General features: G+C 39.2%; 1 protein-coding gene across 1 annotated transcript in view; it reads right to left on the bottom strand.

Moving 5' to 3' along the window:
* The window catches only part of atp13a3 (ATPase 13A3), a 124,185-nt gene that overhangs the window by 73,385 nt on the left and 28,279 nt on the right, over positions 1 to 22,521 (bottom strand). The window contains 9 exon segments of the mRNA XM_072256954.1: positions 2,200 to 2,357; positions 4,894 to 5,061; positions 5,727 to 5,858; positions 7,665 to 7,737; positions 7,992 to 8,126; positions 8,212 to 8,281; positions 10,596 to 10,676; positions 10,765 to 10,835; positions 11,015 to 11,155. Coding sequence (XP_072113055.1) covers positions 2,200 to 2,357; positions 4,894 to 5,061; positions 5,727 to 5,858; positions 7,665 to 7,737; positions 7,992 to 8,126; positions 8,212 to 8,281; positions 10,596 to 10,676; positions 10,765 to 10,835; positions 11,015 to 11,155 — 1,029 coding nt within the window.

The raw sequence follows: 22,521 nt of genomic DNA, 5'->3' as shown, positions 1-22,521 counted from the left end.
CCAGCCGAATCATGGGACAATTTATAATGACCAATTAACCTACTAGTCTGTATATCTTTGGACTGTGGGAGGTAACTCACGTGGTCACGGGGAGAACGTACAAACTCCCAACAGGCAGGGGTGGAAAATGAACCCAGGCCACCTGGACTGTAAAGTGTTACGCCAACCATTATGCTACCGTGCTGCCCGTTGTCTAGGTAATTCTAGGCAAACAGCCATTGTCTAGGTATTCCTGAATGCAGAAATGGAATGCATCAGTATCAGGGAAGATGTAAGTATCACTCTATAATCATCCACACCACAAGCAATCTATCACAAAAGTGAAGCAATGGGTGAAGGAGTTGAGGCAGCTGAAGTTATTACTCTGAGATATTTAGCTGATTGAATCCAACAGACAAAATACTGACTCTAGACTGACGTGTCTTTTAAGTGTCACAAGTCGCAAAGGAATTAGCAAGTATTTTGTGTGCATCTTCAAAGAAGTTGATGCAGAAAATCTCCTGGAAATATTGAAAAATAATAAATCTAAGATGAATGAGGAGCTAAAATGAATTAGCATTATAAACAAAAATGTATTACAGAAAGTAATGGCAATGCAAGCCAATATACGCCAGAAATTTGCTGACTTGTCTTCCACTGTTTTGGGAGGTGGCAATGGAGATAGTGCATGCACTAATTGTTATCTTTTAAAATTCCACAGGTTCTCGCATAATTCTTCACTGGAAGAAAATTGTAATCCCATTTATTTAGGAAAGAAAGGAGAAGGAAAATTGTGAATTGCAGACTAGTTAGTCTAATTTCAACGGCAGGGAATGTGCTAGAGTGAATTGCTGAAACGATCATAGAAAATAATTCATTTTCAAACATCTAATATGCTTGGCAAGTCTGTTGGAGTTGGAGTTTGTACTAGCAGCACACACAAAATGCTGGAGGAACTCAGCAGGCCAGGCACCATCTATGCAAAAAACAGTTGACATTTCGGGCTGAGACCATTTGGCAGGACTGGAGAAAAAATGCTGAGGAGTAGATTTAAAAGGTTGGGGTGGGGAGTGAGAAAACCACAAGGTGGTAGGTGAAACCGGGAGGGGGAAGGTTGAAATAAAGAGTTGGGAAGTTGATTGGTGAAAGAGATACAGGGCTGGAGAAGGGGGAGTCCGATAGGAGAGACCAGAAGGTCAGGAAGAAAGAAAAGTGGAGAGGAGCACCAGGGGGAGGCGATGGGCAGGCAAGGAGATAAGGTGAGAGAAGGGAAAGGGGATGGGGAATGGTGAAGGAGGGGTGGGGGCATTACCAGAAGTTCGAGAAATTGATGTTCATGTCATCAGACTGGAGGCTATCCAGACGGAATATAAGGTGTTGTTCCTCCAACCTGAGTGTGGGCTCATCACGGCAGCAGAGGAGGCCATGGATTGACATATCAGAGTGAGATTGGAAAATGGAATTAAAATGGTTGGCCACTGGGAGATCCCACTTCTTCTGGTGGACAAAGCATAGGTGAACATACCCCACCCACCCCCTTCACATCCCCATCCCCTTTTCCCTCCCTCACTTTATCTCCTTGCTTGTCAATCGCCTCCCTCTGTTGCTCCCCCACTCCTTTGCTTTCTTCCATGGCCTTCTAGTCTCTCCTATTGGACTCCCCCTTCTCCAGCCTTGCATCTCTTTCACCAATCAACTTCTGAGCTCCTTACTTCATCCCTCCCCCTCTTGGTTTCACTTATCACCTTGTGTTTCTCTCTCCCCTCCCCCATCTTCCAAATCTACTCCTCATCTTTTTTTCTCCAGTCTGCCGAAGGGTTTCGGCCCAAAACGTCGACTGTACTTTTTTCCATAGATTGTTCCTGGCCTGCTGATTTCCTCCAGCATTTTGTGTGTGTTGCTCGGATTTCCAGCATCTGCAGATTTTCTCCTGTTTGTGATTTGTAACTAGCAGGATAGACAAGAGTAACCTTGTGAATTTATGCATTTGGAAAATGTGATGACATCCACCTTGCTGAAAATGAGGGAAAATGGTCTATTTAAATAGTGAGAGAATAAGATGTGGAGCAAATAACTATAGATGGTGGAAATTCAAAAGTAAAATTGAAAATAATGGAAGCACCCAAGAAGTCAATCAGAATTTGTAGGAGAGAAATGGAATGAATATTTCGCAATTTATTGCTCCTGGTACGTTTGTGTACAGTGACTTTCATAACCTACCCCATTGAACTGAAGAATACAGACCGAGTAGATCATCCCAATTGTTGCAATAACTGTGAGGCACATCAAAAATCGAAAGGCATCTTGGTACAACTTGAAGTCTATTGGTTTCGGGTACAAAATAGACCGAACTAACTCTCCCTTGATAGTAGTAAAACCTGAAAAAGAAAAACTATTGCTTTTTTATGGATACAATTTGCAGAACAATCATGGGTGCAAGAAATAGCCTTTTCTTTTAATATGCACAGAATGTCATCGGCTTCAGAAATGTTTCTTTCCAGAATTATTAGTCATTACATGAAGCATTTCCTATTTTTAGGAATTTTCCATAGCAAATTAACTACTTGTCCTCTCCCAGATACTGACAATAATACTTATAAAACTTTTAAGATGTTAATAATAAGGCCTTAATGTTGATAATGGCTTGAGTACTACAGGGTCAGGATTATGTGAAAGCCTAACAAAGACCTACAGCAATATTATGGATTCTGAATACCACATCACTTGAAGGATATATTTGTCTTGGGGGATGTGTGCAGAATTTACTTATTAAAATGATACCTGGTTTCCAAAAGTTAAATTACAAACAGTGTTCAAGAAATTAAGGTTATACTTAAAACTTTGGTTTGGCCGCATTTGGAATCTTGTGTGAAATTCTGGTCACTTCATTACAGAAAGCGTATAAAAGAATTTACTAGGATGCTGCCTGGATTTGAGGGCATGAGCTATAAGGAGAGAAACCTGGGTTGTTTTCTAGGGAGTGTTTGTTTTCTCAGGAGCTTTCGAAGCTAAGATTATGTGAGACATTGATAGGGTAGGCAGACCTAACACAATCTTTTCCCTGGGATAGGAAAGTCAAATACTAAGGGACATGCATTTAGGCAGGTGTTCCCAACCTTTTTTTATGCCAAGGGGTCCGTGGACCCTAGGTAGGGTACCCCTGATTTAAGGTAAGGGGGGGGGAAGTGTAAAGGAAATGCGCAGGGCAAACTTTTACACAGTGAATGATAGGTGAATGAAATGAGCTGCCAGGAATGGTGGAAAAAGATACAATAGCGATAGTTAGGAGTCTTTTAAAGAGATACACACACTCTGTGACCACTTTATTAGTGACACATGTATGGTACACCTGTACTGTACATCTGTATACCTGCTCATTAATGCAGATATCTAATCAGCCAATCATGAGGCAGCAACTCAATGCATAAAAGTATGCAGACATGGTCAAGAGGTTCAGTCGTTGTTCAGACCAAACATCAGAACGGGTAAGAAATGTGATCCAAATGACTTTGACCATGGAATGTTTGTTGGTGCCAGTCCGGGTGGTTTGAGTATCTCAGAAACTGCTGATCTTCTGCGGTTTTTACACACAACGGTCTCTAGAGTTTACAGAGAATGATGTGAAAAACAACAGAAAAACATGCAGTGAACGTCAGTTCAGTGACAAAAGTTTTTTGTTAATGGGAGAGGTCAGACAGGTTCAAGCTGACAGGAAGGCGACAGTAACTCGAATGGTGTGCAGAAAAGCATCTCTGAATGCACAACATGTTGAATCTTGAAGTGGATGCGCTACAGTAGCAGGAGAACACAAACACACACACTGTGGCCACTTTATTAGATACAGGAGTTTGTAGTGAATTGGCTTTTTCCTGTTTCCATGTGCTGATATGAATTATTTCCAACTAAATTTTCTTCAATATTTAAAGGAAGAATCCACAATTTTGTCTTTTGCCTTTCTTTCTAATAATGCAGCTGAATCCATACTAGAAAATTGTTCAATCATGCCCTTATCTCTGAATAATATAACACATTGTCAGCTCATCAATAACCTCAGTATCCAATCTTAAACATGTATTGTGAGAGATTTTTATTTCTATCATCCAGGTGTTAAACATCACTTGCAAGAAGATCAGGAAGAAAACTCATGCAAATAGGATTGCTCACAGGACATAAAAATAAGTGGATTTTCCTTGTATCACTCCCTTCTGTTTTTGTCTACTACTTGATGATTGATACAAGGCTGATACAGATAAATATACAGTGTTCCTCATTTCCATAAATTCTGATGAGTGGATAAGTTTGTGTTCCACAACACATGGGACAATGTATAGTATTTTATGTTCTGACAGGTTGTAGTGAGTGGTCCATTCAGCAGAGAAGACCATTGGCTGTTAGCTACCGACATTAAAAGACCTGTTCATTGCCAGAGCGAAGAAAAGAGCTGAAAAGAATTACTGCTGACTCCATCCACATTAGCAATCACCTACTCACTAGATTACCATCTGTGAGACACGGCAAGTCTGTCCCCACCAGGACAACATGTCATCTCCAAAGCTTCTTTCCTGCAACTATCCAGCTTCTCAACAAAACTCACTTGGGTGTTAATACCCTAGCTGCCCCTGCACAACATCAGTTAAATGGACTTCCTGCTGTCCTTGTTCTACTGAATATTATTGAGTCTGTTCCTATGTTGACATTTATTTAAGTTTGATTATTGATGTTTGAGCATTCTGATTGTATTTGTTCAAGGTTGTTTGCACTATTGTCTTGTACATTGTTGGTTGCTATTGTGTTGTCTGTTATGATATCGTCCTGTGTTTTACACTTGGCATCGAACCGCAATCAATTCTGGCATGTTTCACATACTGGCAATATAGTGATTTTGATTTGAATCTGATCCGATAGGAGGCAGACCTGTTCGAAAGACAACAGCTTTTACGTCACTTTGTCCTACTGGCTTGGACTGTATAACTTGGGTCCCACAGAAAAGCATGTGGTGCTTGTGATCTTCACTGGAACTATTCCAACAACCAGCAGCAACTACATTTGATAATGGTGTCTTTGTAACAGGAATACTTTCACCTATGTGGAAAAACAGAAGATTAGATCAACAAATTGCATTAGTCAACAGTGATTGGTCTACATCAGCTACTAATTAATCCTAAGCTAATTTCAAAGTTATAAAATTGTTAGCAGAAGTAATGCCCAGAAGAACTGAGCTGAGACAGTAATATGATTAAATTTGTAAATTATTTTTCTGTGAAGCAATTGCTTGCAAGGTTGCTTATATCCCACATCTTATCAACTAAAGCAACACAAATTCCCCAACAAGAAAAAGAATGTAAAACCTCTATAGAGACAAATCTCTTCTGGGAATCAGGTGAAAGCTCAGAGATCCAACCCGCATATCACATGTATTATAAATTCTGTAATTAGCCGGGTTGCTTTGAGTTAACCCCAACCCCAAAGACCACAATTTTTAAAACTTCTCAGAATCAGAATCAGGTTTATTATCAGCGGCATGTGATGTGATTCTATAAAAGTGCTTGACTCACAGAAGAAAAATTGCCAACTTAACCACTTTGTTACATTACTGCTTCATTTTAACTGTCCTGGACCATAGGGCAAATGGTTAACAGTTACTCTCAAGGAATCTGAGGTAATTCCATTCAATGTTACATTGTTTCTCCATTATCCCGGGAAGAAGCATAGTATTTCATGCTGGAGTGAAAAAGACTGATTCTCACCTGTAAGCATGCTCTCATTCACAATGCAACCCCCCTGGATCAGTATGGAATCGCAGGATAATATTTGCTTATTGCCCGTCACTATAAAAACATCACCTGGTACCAGCTCACTGGAAGGCACTTCCTTATATCCTAGAAATGTAAGCAGCATCATGTAAACTATTTTTGATACATTGTTCATTTCCAAAAACGAGTAAGAAAAAAAAAACTAATTAGTCTTTTGGTGTCACCAGACCTGATAATAGACATCTGCATGTGAGGAAAAGGAAACGTCAGATATTAAAAATGGAAAAATAAGTCTGTGAAACCTATGAGAACTGTTTATGAGCTAGATCCATAGGATTAAAGTCAAGTACGTTTTGAACATTAATAAAGAAGTAACTAAATAAATTCCATGTTTTCGCCATTTATGACGCCACATCACCAATGGTTAATTTAAGTACATTGCTGAGCTACAGGGCAATGGACTGAGATACAGCTCCATCCTTTCTTTCCCTTGCAGTACATGGGTTCAAAGTCTTAAGACTTTAGTGTTGTACAGCAAAAATGGTTCAAAGTGAAATGTTTTTTTGAGAGTCTGGAAAAGAGGAAACTTAGCTGGCATGACATCTAGGAGATGGAGGGATCTCAGCTAAGTTTTGTCATCAGAACCACTTATGACCTCCTACCAAACCCCAGAACCTGAACCAGTGGTGAGGAGAAGACCCCACTTGCTCTCTTTGTCAAGCACCTGGATCACTAAGGCACATTTCAACAGGATGCACCACGAGCCTTACCCAGGGGCAGTACACTTGGCAGCATAACCAAGTTCTCAGACAGCTGGCATTAATCTTGCAACAGAGGCGAATCACCACAGATGCTCTCCCACAAACATCGGCAGGAAATGTCCACATCACACGATTTGTACCAGCAGGCCAACCTCCAGAGCACTATACAACATCAAAAGATGCAAGCATTCTGCAGGTTGCTTGGGATTGGAAAATGGACGTGAACTTGGAAAAAAAGCTTGTGTTTCCCCCAGACATTGCGGCTACAACACCCGGGCCAGACATAGTCCTGTGGTCCACACAGCCAAGCTGGCATATGTTGTGGAATTGACAATACCATGGGAAGATGGTGTCGAAGAAGCTTATGAGAGGAAGAAGACCAAGTACTCTGAACTGGCAACTGTAGCTGCCCAGAATGGCTGGAAGACCAAGATTTTCCCTGTAGAAGTGGGATGCAGGTGATTCGTTGCTACATCTACAACCAGTCTATTTAAGAAGATGGGGGGTGAGGGGTCACTCCCTCCAACAAGCTATCAAGTCCTTGTCAAATGCAGCAGAAGAAAGCAGCAATTGAATCTGGATTAAAAGGAAAGACAACAACTGGGCTGCAAGATGAAGACAGGAGGGTATGGAACTGAGGGGGGTGTATCTGGGACACCAGGTAGCACCGTTGAGCCCTCTGGAGATGTCGTGGGCTTATCAAAGGATCATCAAAGAAGGAGGGTGCCCACCTGATGACCCCGATGATGTACCTACCCTCCTTCCTTGTCACCACTCCAAACCCACTGCCAACATCGAGAGTGCCAACTCACCATAGGGATTGAAATATCAAGTCCTAGTAGCTCTACTGATCCATTCATTGGCATCATTTTGCAGAACACTTACACCCATAAATTATAATGAATTCAGAATCATCCTGTCATTAAATCATAGTGTTGATTGCAGCTTACAGCCTTTCACGGGGAGTTGCACTGGCATAAGCAAAAGAAGCAAGGTTTATTGGTTGGATCAAAAGTTCACTTAAATAAAAGCACAAGAATTGAGGAAATGTGTAAGACATGAGTGATGTATCATGAAGAAAAAGCTGAATGAATCATTGTTGGTAAAGGAAGTGCACAGACAAAAGTTCCAGCTATGAAATAGCAAAATATTGGCATAGAAAGTTGCTCACCTTCATTTTTTCTGCAGACAGTGACCATCATGTTATTGTGAGATTCCACAAGTCTGTACAATTTTATTGACTGCTGCAAACAGTAAAATAGCGTGATAATTTATTCCAACTCTTCCAATGGAAGCTGTTCCTTGCATAATTAATTAAGACAAATTTCAGAAGGTGAAATTAATGAAGGTTTAATGAAAAATGAAATATTCGTATCAGCTTTCAAATCAAAGATTTAAATATTATGGACAACTGTAATCATACGTAAGGCTGCTACACCATTGCTGAAAACAGAGTATCATGGAGAAGATAAATAATACTCTCTGAGTTAATGCTCACCTGTTGCACATTATGCACCGACAAAGCAAGAGAGATGAAAGACATAATTAAGACCGCAATTGAATATTCTGTGTAGTCCTCAGAAAGCCACAGACACACACTAAATAACTGAAAAGTATAAAATGGATTTAAGACCTATTAAAAAATGGAAAAGGGAAGGGTTAGTCATAAGTTATAAAATGCAAACAATGGCACAGTAAGTAAAGACAATAACATTTACCTCTTTACAAAGCAGTTTCCAGATTGGAGAAATCTGTATTTCAATTGCATTAGGTCCAAATATTAATCTCCTACATTAAACATTATAGAGTTATTACAGAGAATTCTGATCTCCATTACAGTAATATTTACCCAAAGAAATAATAATTATTCTATGTATCCACACAAACAGTAATACTTCTACATTTTTAATCGCTAAACTAAGCGATGTAATTATCAATGTGGCATACCTCCATTGTGGGAAAATAACCAATTCTCAGATTTACAGAGAATTGTAATAGATATTTGTCTATTAACAGTTGAGTAAAGAGAAACAGGAAATGCTGCAAATACAAAGCATGAAAGGCAATAAAAGATTCTGAATAACCTTTTGACAAGATCTGATAAAAATTAGAGATATAATAGGAATCAAGGCTACATAATCCTTGACATCCTATACAATGATAGGCCTTGTTGAATGAAGTGTAATTGAGTATTTTAACCACTTGCTATGAAATAATAACTGATGAACAACACCACTAGCCTTAAATAATTGATCTCTCATAGATTAATATTTGCCAGAATAGCATTTAAATACATCTTTTAAGAAAAGAAATATTATTCTGCTTTGTTTTGATATTAAACTTCTCCCTTTGCTTTTGCTCCTGAAAAATATTTACAGGGTTATAGTTTTAAAAATTTCTTATTTGACTGTGAAAAGGTTTTAATCTGATAGGCTGCTTAGTCATCTTAGTGACAACACCTTTGCTGAACATGATACATTGATAGCATCTGATGCAAGTCACATCAGGAAATGGAAACTGCATTTAACTTTTGTGGGCAGGTTTCTTGAAAGCCACAACAAAAATTGTCCCTAAAAACCTGCATTCATGGTGGTAGGATTTGGCATGCAATGCCAACCCAACATGAGTCCTTGTAATTGTTTTCAGGTCCAGATTCTGACATTAGTCTAGGTGAAAAGTACCTTTTGTGACACTTATTCTTGCACCACAGTGCACAAGGAGGAAATGGACTCTAGCATGTGCAGTATGTTGCTTTGACAATGCCTGATCCTATTCATGGCAATAAATATTTCAAAACTGCTTCAGATAATATTTGTCCCCATGTCCCACCATTTCTTCTGTTGTGTAGGTTGGAAGAAGTGGCAGCTTGTAAAAAGGTAGTGGCTACTGAGTTACTTCTAAATGCAGACCACAGCACATTTTCTACCCAGCCCACCTTGAAGGATAACATTGAGCTAGATTATTGGTAGACATAAACTCTCATTAGCCAAGTCAATGGGGAGAACTGTAGCCTAGATTTTTTGGCCCACCACATCTAGCCAAGATAATGTATTTACCAGAGGTTTTCTGCATAAGTAATGCCAAATTGTCCTGTACAAAGTTAGCATCAAGCTCGCAAGATCTGCAATTCAGCCTCACTTACTACTCAACCAGATACTTCCTCACAAACGGTCTACTTGTGAGATATTCAGGAGATCAAGTGAAAGTAATGGAAGAGACAGACACTTTTCTGATACATGGTGATTTTTGGATGAGGGGTCATAGCCTAACAATTAAAACAAAGCCTTTTAGGACTGACTTGGAAACAACACGAAGATGGGAAGCTTTGGAATTCATTTCTACAAATGGAAACTTAAGTGTATATATAAAATTGATACAATTTTTAACCAAAAAAAAGTTACAGGTTGAAATAGAAGTGTCTATGGTGTCTGATGACAGACTAACCATGATTTCACTGAATGTGGAGGAACAGAATAACTGGTGTAATTCTACGTTATGTCCCCATGCTGGAATGAAGAGCCTCTCGGTTTTTTTGCACTACCTTACTTTCCATTTTTCTATTTTCTATTTATGATTTATAATTTAAATTTTTAATATTTACTAAATTTTACTATTTTTAATATTTAATATTTATAATCCAGGAAGTGGGAAGCGCAGAATCAAATATCGCTGTGATGATTGTACGTTCTAATGTCAATTGTTTGGCGACAATAAAGTATAAAGTATAAAGTATTTATTGTCATCTTTTTTCAAAATATTAGATACCCTGTCCATGCACTACTTTTATGGACACAGAAGGAATTGTATTTGTTCAATGTCTGATTCCAACAGGGTTCCCATGGGAACAAAGATAAATCCCATAATTCACCAATCCTGAAATGCTTAAGGGTAAAAGTATAGCAAGTATAACTTAAAATAAAAGGGTTTTGAGTAACATTTCTGGATATATATGCAAACACAATATTGACAGGATTTAAATATGAAATTGCAAGCAAACTGAGCTACCTAGTCATAAAATCGAACAACCTATCGTTCGGCAAATATTTATACGCACAAGTTAGCAAAATATACTATCATGATAAATGATTGTTTTAATAACTACCTGGTAATTACTTCTGTGATACTTAATCCAGAGCCAAATTTATGATGAATATCAGCACAAGAATAACTCCCTTCCAGATCGCTGAATAAAATAATAAATTAATTAAAATAATCTGAAAATCTTCAAATTACCTCAGTTTGAGAAAGCCAGATAGATTGTAAAGACTTACTCAGGTCTAACAAATTGCTTTTCCTTAAAATCCCAGATGTACCTTATCTTCTGAATTTCCAAATACCGTACCTGTAAGGATCAGAGAAGAGAATAAAGGTATTTTGGAAAAAAGAGTAGTAGTTAAACAAATAAATACCATTACAAACATACTTAATTTGTTTCCATTTAAAATAAATCATTGCAAAAATATATTAATTAAATCAAATGCATTGGACAAACAAAAGATGATTGTGAAATTCAGCCTTTACTTTTAATTCCGGTTTCATGATAATTCTATGCAGCAATGATCTCTCGCCAGAAAGGACTGGACGTTGTGTACCACATGTTTTACCATGTGAGGACAAGTCTATCTGCTGTACTTTTTTCTTGGTCCAGGTTTTATATTCGTCCTAAGAAAGGAAGGATAAAACAGCACAATTACTCAATGTATCAGTTCATTGTGAAAATATCAGTATAATCTTGTAAAACTTGTTATCTTTGACATACTGTAATCTTGCACATCTTATTTTTAAGGTAACTCAGCTTTTTTTATTCTTACTTACTTCTCTTCTAATATTTGTATACCGGTGCACTTGTAATGCTACTGTGACACTGTAATCTTCTTTGGGATCAATAATCTCAATCTAATTGTCCACTCATACTCCTCCATAGGAAAAAAAAAGGCTAGCTCCCATTGCCTTTGGGACAGATTTGGAAAACATTTCCCAGAGAAGCTGCATCAAATCTGGTGCCTATCTTTGAAATATTCCCACAACCAATGAACTCCCTTTCAATGACTCTTTATCACATGTTCTCGTTATTTATTGCTATTTATTTATATTTGCATTTGCACAGTTTGTTGTCTTCTGTGCTCTGGTTGACCATTCATTGATTTGCTATAGTTAGTATTCTATAGATTTGTTGAGTATGTCCACAAGAAAATAAATCTCAGGGTTGTATATGGTGACATATAAGTACTTTGATAACATAATTTACTTTGAACTTTGAAAAGCTAGCAGCAAAAGAATTATAAGGCTATATTTACATTTATGAATAGATTCCACAGGCTTAGTAAGTATACTTCTGCTTTGTAATCAAAGGGATGGATTGCAGGCATCAAGTCAATTAGCCTATGCTATCAGAAGTTAGCTTTGAGCATTAGGTTGATGTCCAGCGGGGTTTGATGTGCTATAGGAAGGGTTAACTTGATTATAACATAGCGATGAGAAGGCTTACTGGTGATAAATACCATTTAGACAATTTGAAGGTGGCTCAGTAATTCTTCCAATGTTCGTGACCCAACAATCTGTGTTTAAGTCCCATTCCAGAGAATAATACATGGAGACATTAACTTTATTACAACCAACAGCTGGCTGTGCCTGTAGCTTTTGAGAAGAAAGCAAAAAAAATCAGTACAGGTTGGGGACCCCTTATCCAAAATGCTTGGGACTGGAAGTGTTTCAGATTTTGGATTTTGAAATATTTGCATTTAGATAATGAGGTAGCTTTGGGATGGGAACCTAAGTTGAAACACAAAACCTATTTACATTACATAAAAAGCTTAGAAATATACTCTAAGAGTATAATATTTTTAATAATTTTGTGCATGAAACAATGCTGTGTACATTGAACTATCAGAAAGGTAAGCTATCACTGCCTCAGCCGCCCAGGTGGACAGTCAGTGGCTGTTTGACATCGCTATTATTCATGGACTAGCAGTAAGCAATCTTTGTCTTACAATTGTTCATTACACAAATGCACTTAACAGTAAAAATGATTACATCCCATTAATATAATAAAAATATAATGTGTGCATGTTTGTCATGGTTACTTGAAAACAAAGCAAAACTGTTTAGAGACAGCATGCATGTGTTTACACTGTATGGCGTGCTTCTGAAATAGCTAATTTCCAAAATTGAAAAAGTATGTTCAATCCTTAATTACGAAACCAGCAAAGATGAACCATCTTACAGTGATTAAAAACTAACAAAACTAAAACTTGCGCTATAGCGATCTAATAACGTTATAAGCAATCAAAATTAGTGTACTTAAGTGATCATAGCATAATAGAGAAATTAACAATCTTAGTTGTCACCAAAAAAATATCCTTGGCTCACCCCTGGCTCTATCTAGACTAAACTCAACCTAAAGACAAAGCATAAATATTTAACTATATTCATTTGCTTCTACCACGCTCCAAACCACCCAAAATAAATGTGCAACACAAGTACAATACAGACAGACAGAATATGAATACATGGCTGCTACGGGGGTAACAAAAGCTGCACTGAATCATCTGTTTAATAACAGCAGGCTTTCAGTCTCCACCTACCATACTGTGTTTTGATTAAAAGGTTACAGTGCACTGTGTTTGTACAATGCCTTTTTGTTAGGTTTTATATAAGGTATAAAAACAAAAGTTTGAATTTAATTACAGGTAAACATAATAAACCTGAAAAAAATCAACATTTTATTTTTAACGCAATAATGACGCTGGTCATGTTACACTCAAACGTGGGCTTTTAGCTGAAGATGAAATTCAGATTTCATTCAAAAACAACATGTTTTGTGATTACCAAAGAAACATGATGATCTTCGCTGACAAAGGAAGATAAATACAGCACCAAACACTGCAACCACATCAGGCCTGAGAAACTAGAGGGAGAGGGTACATCATTGTTGGCATCATTGTGAGGAGGAACATCAGAAGCAGTTGAGGGACCTTGAGCAGGTGGTCTCGGGATGAGGAGACACTGTTCTGGATGTCTTTTCTAAATGTTTCTTCCAGTGTCGTCTGCCTCATTAACAAGAGTTTTGTCATAGCAATTTTCCTAAGGTATTATAAACTAGCATGATTTCTTGTTCTTGTTATAAATGCATGCAGCTCTAGCCCTTCAATTTCTTTACTGCTTTGTGATCAGCATACCCTTTATCACCACAAATCTTTAAGAAATGAATGCCATGCCTTGTGTTAAATTTCTGCAACCAGCCTTCTGAATATTCACAATTACCTTCAAATTTAAGATCATTCTGATAGATCTTTGCCTGTTTCACGATCAGTATACAGTTAAGTGGTATATATTAATTCCGACGATGACAAATCCACTCTTTCAATACACAGTCGAGATCTTCATTTTTCATGTAATGCAGTGTTTGTCTATTTTTCATTAACTTTTGTTCATTACTTACAGCATGGAACTTTGTGCTAAAGGACACCGTGCTGACACTTACGTACAGGTATGCTAATAATAATTTTTCAGCTTTATCCCTTCATCAACTTTATCCCTTTAAGTGCCAGCCAGCTTGCAATTTCTAGTCTTTCTCTCAAAGTCTTTGTTAGGGAGTATTCAGGAGTTATGCCAATATAGAGGATATTAATAAACAAGACCCAGTTTTAAAGTGCTTAATGTACAGTAAATTGTAAGCAATAATGGGTTTGAAGTTAAAACGGCACCATTGTGAATAACAGGCTGGCCCACAGTGGATGGGTGGTTGGGAGGATGGGGCTGGCTGCTAAGAGATATAGTTTGCAAGGTGAAGTGACTATAAGACATTCTCATATGCAAATGAAAGACAATGGGGTTATGTTAATTGGACTGAATTAAACTAAGCAATGTGAACTAAGTTATTTGTACCATTGTGCCTTGAGTTCAAGCTGCAAAACCAGACTGGTGGTATCAAACATGGTCGCACATACAGTTGTAATCAATAATGGGGACATGGGTGTACTCAGAGTCAGCCCTGACGGCATTAATTTTGGGTTCCCTGTCCCCAGAAGCTTTTAGATCATCTGTGTGAATTACCTTGTCTCAGCAAAGGTGTTTGAATATTCAGAGGCGTCTGCCACTGTAAATATGTAATTCAAAGGAAGCATTGTCAACCCAAATTTTGTGCAGAGTTCATTACGGAACTCTGTGCTATTCAAGGTTACCATGAGTGTTGTATAGGAAGGAGCCAAAGCGTCCCTATTGCCCATCCCACAATCTCTTTGACCCACTACAATCAGAATGAAGGTACAGGAGCATCAGGGCTAGGACTACCAGACTGGGTAACAGTTTCTTCCCCTAGGCTGTGATACTAACGACTACCCTGCCTCCAGCTAGGTCTCATCACTAGGACAGGGAGTTATTTATTGTTTACTGTGCCGTTTACAGATTACCTGTACTGTGACCTTTATATGCATTTTGAACTATATTTTATTTACCTTTTTGTGATAATATTTTGTTTTATGTGCTGAGTGTGATATATGTGTTGTGAATGCATCAGAGTCTGAAGAAATGTTGTTTCCATTGTCTGCATATATATGCAGTCAGATGACAATAAACTTGAACAGCAAATTTGGCATCTGCATGAAGTTGGAATCTATAATTCACTATAATTTCTTAACTTGTTCCAACACTAGCTTCCTCACAGTGGAGCATGAAGTTACATTAATTCCTGGCATCACCACTGTGGGATGCATTTTAATAATCTACACTAGGGTGAACTGGACGTTCGTCAGTAAACCTTCACCATTGAGAATGTAGATACTGTTCTCCAGCGAGCGCTTAATGGGAACAAAGGTGATACAATTGCAAGCTATTCTCATGAGTAGGTGCCTAACCTAAAGGGTGCATCATTGACTGCATGTTATTTGTTGCAATTACCTGCTGCATACATACAATAATAGCAATTGTATGCTTGATTGATTTGACACCATTATCATTGTCAAACAAAATGTAATAACACCAAACTAAACTATTGTGAAGGAAAAAGGTCTTGTAGACTGAGTTGCTCGTACTCCTGTTAGAAAGAGACAAGTCGTGAATGGGGCTTTGTGCAGATATGGTTTGAGGTGAGCAGGGGTGATGTTGTCCATTTAGCTCCTCAAGCCTGCTCCATTATTCAGTTAGATTCTGGCTGACATTTTACTTCAGCACCAATTTACTGTAATACCCCATATTATTTGAATCCCCTACTGTCTAAAAATCTAGGTAACTGTTTGGAATATAAGACCATAAGACCATAAGACAAAGGAGCAGAAGTAGGCCATTTGGCCCATCGAGTCTGCTCCACCATTTTATCATGAGCTGATCCATTTTCTCCTATTTAGTCCCACTCCCCTGCCTTCTCACCATAATCTTTGATACCCTGGCTACTCAGATACCTATCAATCTCTGCCTTAAATACACCCAATGACTTGGCCTCCACTGCTTCCCGTGGCAACAAATTCCATAGATTCACCACCCTCTGACTAAAAAAATTTCTTTGCATTTCTGTTCTGAAAGGGCACCCTTCAATCCTTAAGTCATGCCCTCTCGTACTAGACTCCCCCATCATGGGAAACAACTTTGCCACATTCACTCTGTCCATGCCTTTTAACATTGGAAATGTTTCTATGAGGTCTCCCCTCATTCTTCTGAACTCCAAGGAATACAGTCCAAGAGCGGACAAACGTTCCTCATATGTTAACCCTCTCATTCCCGGAATCATTCTAGTGAATCTTCTCTGTACCCTCTCCAACGTCAGCACATCCTTTCTTAAATAAGGAGACCAAAACTGCCCACAGTACTCCAAATGAGGTCTCACCAGCGCCTTATAGAGCCTCAACATCACATCCCTGCTCCTATACTCTATTCCTCTAGAAATGAATGCCAACATTGCATTCGCCTTCTTCACTACTGACTCAACCTGGAGGTTAACTTTAAGGGTATCCTGTACGAGGACTCCCAAGTCCTGTTGCATCTCAGAACTTTGAATTCTTTCCTCATTTAAATAATAGTCTGCCCGTTTATTTTTTCTGCCAAAGTGCATAACCATACACTTTCAAACATTGTACTTCATTTGCCACTTCTCTGCCCATTCTTCCAATCTATCCAAGTCTCTCTGCAGACTCTCCGTTTCCTCAGCACTACCGGCCCCTCCACCTATCTTTGTATCGTCAGCAAACTTAGCCACAAAGCCATCTATTCCATAATCTAAATCGTTGATGTACAATGTAAAAAGAAGCAGCCCCAACACTGATCCCTGCAGAACACCACTGGTAACCAGCAGCCAACCAGAATAGGATCCCTTTATTCCCACTCTCTGTTTCCTGCCAATCAGCCAACGCTCTATCCATGTATGTAACTTTCCCGTAACTCCATGGGCTCTTATCTTGTTAAGTAGCCTCATGCGTGGCACCTTGTCAAAGGCCTTCTGAAAATCCAGATATACAACATCCACTGCATCTCCCTTGTCTAGCCTACTGGTAATTTCCTCAAAAAATTGTAATAGGTTTGTCAGGCAGGATTTTTCTTTAAGGAATCCATGCTGCGTTCCACCTATCTTGTCATATACTTAGTGACTGATCCTCCACAATTCTCTTCCATGAGGAACTGCAAAGTTTCTCAACGTGCTTAAAGAAGTTTCTTCTTATTTTGTTCCAATGTTTTGCGGTTAGGACCTCTGGTTCTAGACACAGCACTCAAAGTGAAACCATGTTCCTGAATCTATTTTGTGCTATTTTGATGGGGCAGACTGGTTCTGCAGCCTGCAGTCACTGAATGACACAGCGCTAAATTGAACGGAATTGAACTAAACTGAACGTTCCCAGACTGTTTCAATGACTCTGTAATGAGTTATATTCTGTGTTTTTCACTTGTTTTTTGCTGTTTGTGCAATTTGTTCTTTTTTTGCACACGTTGGGTGTTTGATGTTTTCTTTGAACGGGTTCCATGGTGCTTCTTTGTTTCATGACTGTCTGTGGGAAGATGGATCCCAGGGTTGTGCACTGCATGCATACTTTGATAATAAGTGCATTTTGAACCTTTAAAATTCTGGCAAATACTTGCTGCCCTCCCTGTTTGGCAAGTAAATCCTTTCTTGAATTGGGAGACCAGGGCGCAATCTTCCAGATATGCTCTCACCAAGTCCCATATAAAACAGAATTGCTTTTCCCTTTTCCTACACAGGTCACGATATTGATTGCCTTCCTAATTTCTCGCTCTATCTGCGTACTATCATTCCATGATTTATTTTTAAGGTTACCTAGGTCATCTTTTAGTCTTTCAACATTTAAAAAGTACTCTAAATCTCTATTTTCTCTATTTCTCATATTCCTCTACATTATTTTCAAGCAGCCGTGCCCTCATTCTTTCTCAGAGGCAGCCCATATGCTCCTGATACTGCACTGTTTGCTCCACACTATTCTCACTGTCTTCAAGCCATCAAGAAAATTGCATATCTTATGCTAGCCTCCTCAAACAAATCATTGAGATCGAAGGTCTACAGTGGACAAATTGAATTGCTCCCTGTAGTACCCAATAATTCTCAGCTTCCCAAAAGGCTTTATTAGACAGGGCATAAAGGGTTACAGGGAGATGGCAGGAGATTTGGACCAAGAGGGAAATGATCAGTTATGATAAAGTGCCGGAGCAGGCTCGATGGATTAAGTGGCCTAATTCTGCTCCTATATTTTATGGTCTTAAAACAAAATGAAATATTTATTCCGGTCCTTCTGGGCCCATGTACGGCAGCTGATGGCTCAAGGACATGAGATGACACAGGCAGGAGCCTGGAAATGGCATTGGAAGTCAGGTTCTTTTTAGGTGCAGCCTCTGCAGTATTCTTCTAAATCTTTAGGTGGTGTTGCAATGGATTGCTCCTTCTAAGCAGTCGTAACTATTTGGGAAAGTTCTTGGCTAGCCCCAATAGCTGCTAAAAGATTTACATGATAATCGGCTTATCTATATCAATGACTATGGAAGAGGTAAATATGGATGAGCCTTGGTGAAAGGTCAGCCCAAAATGTTGACTGTTTGTTCCCCTCCGGAGATGTGCCTGATCTGCTGAATTCCCACAGCATTGTGCGTTATGTGTTACTCTGGATTTCTAGCATCTGCAGAATTTCTTGTGTTTTTGTGGGACAGCTGACCGTCTTCCCAAATACAGAAAACCGTGTAATATGCAGGATTGTTGGCTGCTCTGCCTGTCAGTGTTCTGCCCTATAATGACTGTCCTACAGGTATTATTTGATATCTTGCTCTGCTTTTTATGAGGCAAGATGGCACCAGAAACAACGTGACCAACAGCAATGTCCTAAAGACAGTACCTGAATCTACTTTTACCCCTTCTTTCAAATATGATTTTACTGCAATTGGAACCTGTGAGATACATTTTGATGGTGCACTTTTGGGCCGATTGAGCGATCTGGTGCTTTTCTGTCTCCGAGGGAGATCGATGAGGTTTGGAGTGGACTGTGTGGCCTGAAGGCTTGGAAGCCGGAGATAGGGCTGCAAGCCCATGATCAACTCCATTGCTTCTCTCCAATTGAGATGCCGAGGGCGCGAGCTGATGTTCGTCTCCAGTGCTTCCCTGCAATTGAGGCATTGAGCAAGATTGAAGTCAATGGAGACAAGAGCAGAGGACGGGTGGCTGTTTGGCAGCACCTGCCTGTGTTTGGCCAGTCTTGCTCTTGCTAGCTAGTGTCAGAGGAAAGCACATTCCATGCTGCAAGGATTGATTGGACAAGGTGTAGACTCATTTTGGAGGACGCTGAGGTTCATGGTGCATGTATTTCTGGATTCTGGTTGCTCTTTGTTTTTGCTATTTTTGTGTGTGGTTAGATCGGGTGTTAATTATGGATTGAGGTGCTTCAGCGAAGAATGACTCTGCACGCAGCCTGCATGTCGAGCAGCATGGCGCTGAACGGAACTAAACTGAATACGACTGGACTTGGACTCCTGCTTTGATGTTTGATATTCTATATGCTGTTCACCTTCTGTTCTTTGTGCAACCTGTTCTTTCTTCACACGTTAGATGTTTGACGTTTTCTTGAATGGGTTCCATGGTATTTTTCGGTTTGTGGCTGCCTGTGGAAGGATGAATCTAGGAATTGCATTCTGTATACATACCCTGATAATAAATGCACTTTGAGTCGTTGAAGGTTTTGAACTTTTTTTGTGCCAATTCTATTCCCTGGCTACACCCTGGTTTTCCTTCTCCACTGTGTAGTGGCATGAACTGCTTCCAGAAAGAACTATCCTAAGTAACGTCATTCTGCAGTAGTTACACTTAATGATTACAGAAATAAGCATTACCTTTCCCAGAACCAAATACTTAATTCACTAGTTTTAAATTCTCCAGTAAGATGCTCTAATGAATTCAGCATGCAGTATTCATGTAATAAAACCTCAATCGATCTACATTCAACTGTCTAATAACAAAACCAGTGAAAGCACTAGAGCATATATAACGATGGAGACATTAATAATGATCTTTCAAGAATCAATAGATTCTGGCATGGTTCTGGAGGACTGGAAAATTGCAAATGTCAATCCACTCTTCAAGAAAGACAAAAGAAAGGAAGTTTTCCGCCAGTTAGCCTGACCTTGGTGGTTGGGAAGATGTTGGAGTCATTCGTTAAAGATGTGGTTTTGGGGTACTTAGAGGCACATGATAAATTAGGCCAAATTTAGTATGGCCTCCTTTCAGAAAATCAAGCTTGACAAATCTGTTGGAATTCTTTGAGGAAATAACAATCAGGTTAGGCCAAGGAGAATCAATGGATATTATGTACTTGGATTTTCAGAAGGCCTTTGACAGGGTACAGCACATGAGGCTGCTCAACAAGATAAGAGCCCATGGTATTACAGGAAAAATACAAACATGGATAGAGCTTTGGCTGATTGCCGAATGTTGAAAGGCCTAGATAGAGTGGATGTGGAGAGGATGTTTCCAATGTTGGGTGAGTCTAAGACCAGAGGGCCCAGCCCCAGACTAGAAGGATGTCCATTTAGAATGGAGATGAGGTGGAATTTCTTTAGCCAGATAGTGGTAAATCTGTGGACTATGTTGTCACATTTGGGGGCCAGATCATTGGGTATAGTTAAGGCAGAGGTTGATTTAGTTTCTTGATTAGTCAGAGTGTGAAAGGTTATTGGGAGAAGGCAGGAAAATGGGATTGAGTGGGAAATGGATCGGACATGATAAAATGGTGGAGCAGACTTGATGGGCAGAATGGACTAATATCTGATGGTCAACTGGAAAAAGGATAAGTTTGATGATATCAGAAGGTATCTGGCAGGCATATGTTGTTTTCTGGCACAGATGCTTGGTAAGTGGGAGGCCTTCAAATAAGAGTACAGAATCTGCACATTCCTGTTAGAGTAAAAGGCAAAACTAACAGATATAGGGAAGCTTGTTTATTGAAGCCTTGGAAAATTAAAAAAAAGCAGGAGGCACACATCAGATACAGGCAGTTAGAATCTTCCTCACTGTCAAGCGGTATAGCTGACAGCGAGGAAGGCTATCAAAACTAGCAAAGTGATCTGGACTAGGTAGGAAAATGGAATGAAAAATATAAGATGGAATTTAAACCAGAAAAGTGTGAGGAGTTGCACTCTGAAAGAACAAACCAGTGTAAGACTTGCACAGTTACTGATTGGGTACTTAGGTTTGCAATAAAACAAAGGGACCTGGGAATACAGATCCATAATTCCTTGAAAGTGGCATGACAGGCAGATAAGGTCTTAAAGAGGGCTTTAGACACATTGGCCTTCATAGATCAGGGCACTGAGTACACAAATTGGGGTGTTATGTTGAAGCTGTATGAGACGTTGGTGAGGCCACATTCAAAGTCTTGTGTGCAGTTCTGGTTACCTACCTATTGAAAAGATATCAATAAGCTTGAAAGAGTGCAGAGAACATTTACATAGATGGTTGCTGTGGATTGAGCACCACAGTTATCGGTACCCCTGTAACTCGGGACCACAATCTATCCCGAGTTACAGGGATAGATTGAAGCTTCATTCCCAGAAGTGCAAGAAAATGAGAGGAGATCTTATAGAGGTATACAAAATTATGAGGGGTATTGATACGGTGTACGCTAGCTTTTTCAACTCAGGGTGGGTGAGACCAGAACTACAAGCCATAAGTTTAGGATAAAAGATGAAATATTTAAGGAGACACTGAAGGTGGTGTAAGTGTAGAAAGAGCTGCTAGTGGAAGTGGTGGCTGCTGATTCTATTCTAACATTGAAGAGAAGTTTGGGTAGGTATATAGATGAGAGAGGTCTTGGAGGGCTACATGCAGATAGATGGGATGGGAACAGGTTATCTTATGTGGGACAAGGCAGAAAACCAGGCTGACACACACTAGATGGGCAAAAGGGCCTGATTCAGAGCTGATTTGTTCTATGGCTCTAGTGTAGAATTGATGTCATTGGGTGCTTAATGCAGACCTTGATGGGGCCAAATGACTCATTTCCATGTAGAGTGACTTCATGAAAATGAACTGGAACACAGACAGTTATACAAAAAGAATTGCTAGCCAGTTCTTGGAGTTGGGATGTTTCCCCTGTGAAAATGTGGCACTCCAATAAAGTTGGAGTGAGATGTAATGACCAATAATGGGATAAAAAAGCTCAAATATTGAGTTCTATATTCACTGAACAGCAGCAACATCAGTTCTACTCAAAAAAAATTCTTGTTCCATTTTTAAAGACTGCTGTAAGGACTCTCAGATAATGGTCAACCTCTTCTTTGTGGGCTGCTTCAGTATTGCAAATAGAGTCATTAAAATGGCTTCAAGATAATGGTTAATGCGAAAAATTTAGAAATGATCAATTTACAGTTCCTTTGAATTGCACAACTTCAAAATGTTTGAAACAGACAAGCTTTCAATTTATGGTGTGGCGTTGCATTAGTTCTGAATAAATTGGAGGTTTATTTTGGCTGCTGGTGCATTTCAACTTCACAAACTTCAAATCTGAGTGAGGAGTAAATAGAAAATAATGGTGTGGTGGTGTGGCGCTGTA

This window comes from Mobula birostris, chromosome 4 (assembly GCF_030028105.1).
Source record: "Mobula birostris isolate sMobBir1 chromosome 4, sMobBir1.hap1, whole genome shotgun sequence".
NCBI classification, from domain to species: domain Eukaryota; kingdom Metazoa; phylum Chordata; class Chondrichthyes; order Myliobatiformes; family Myliobatidae; genus Mobula; species Mobula birostris.
This window is presented reverse-complemented; position numbering and strand designations above follow the sequence as displayed.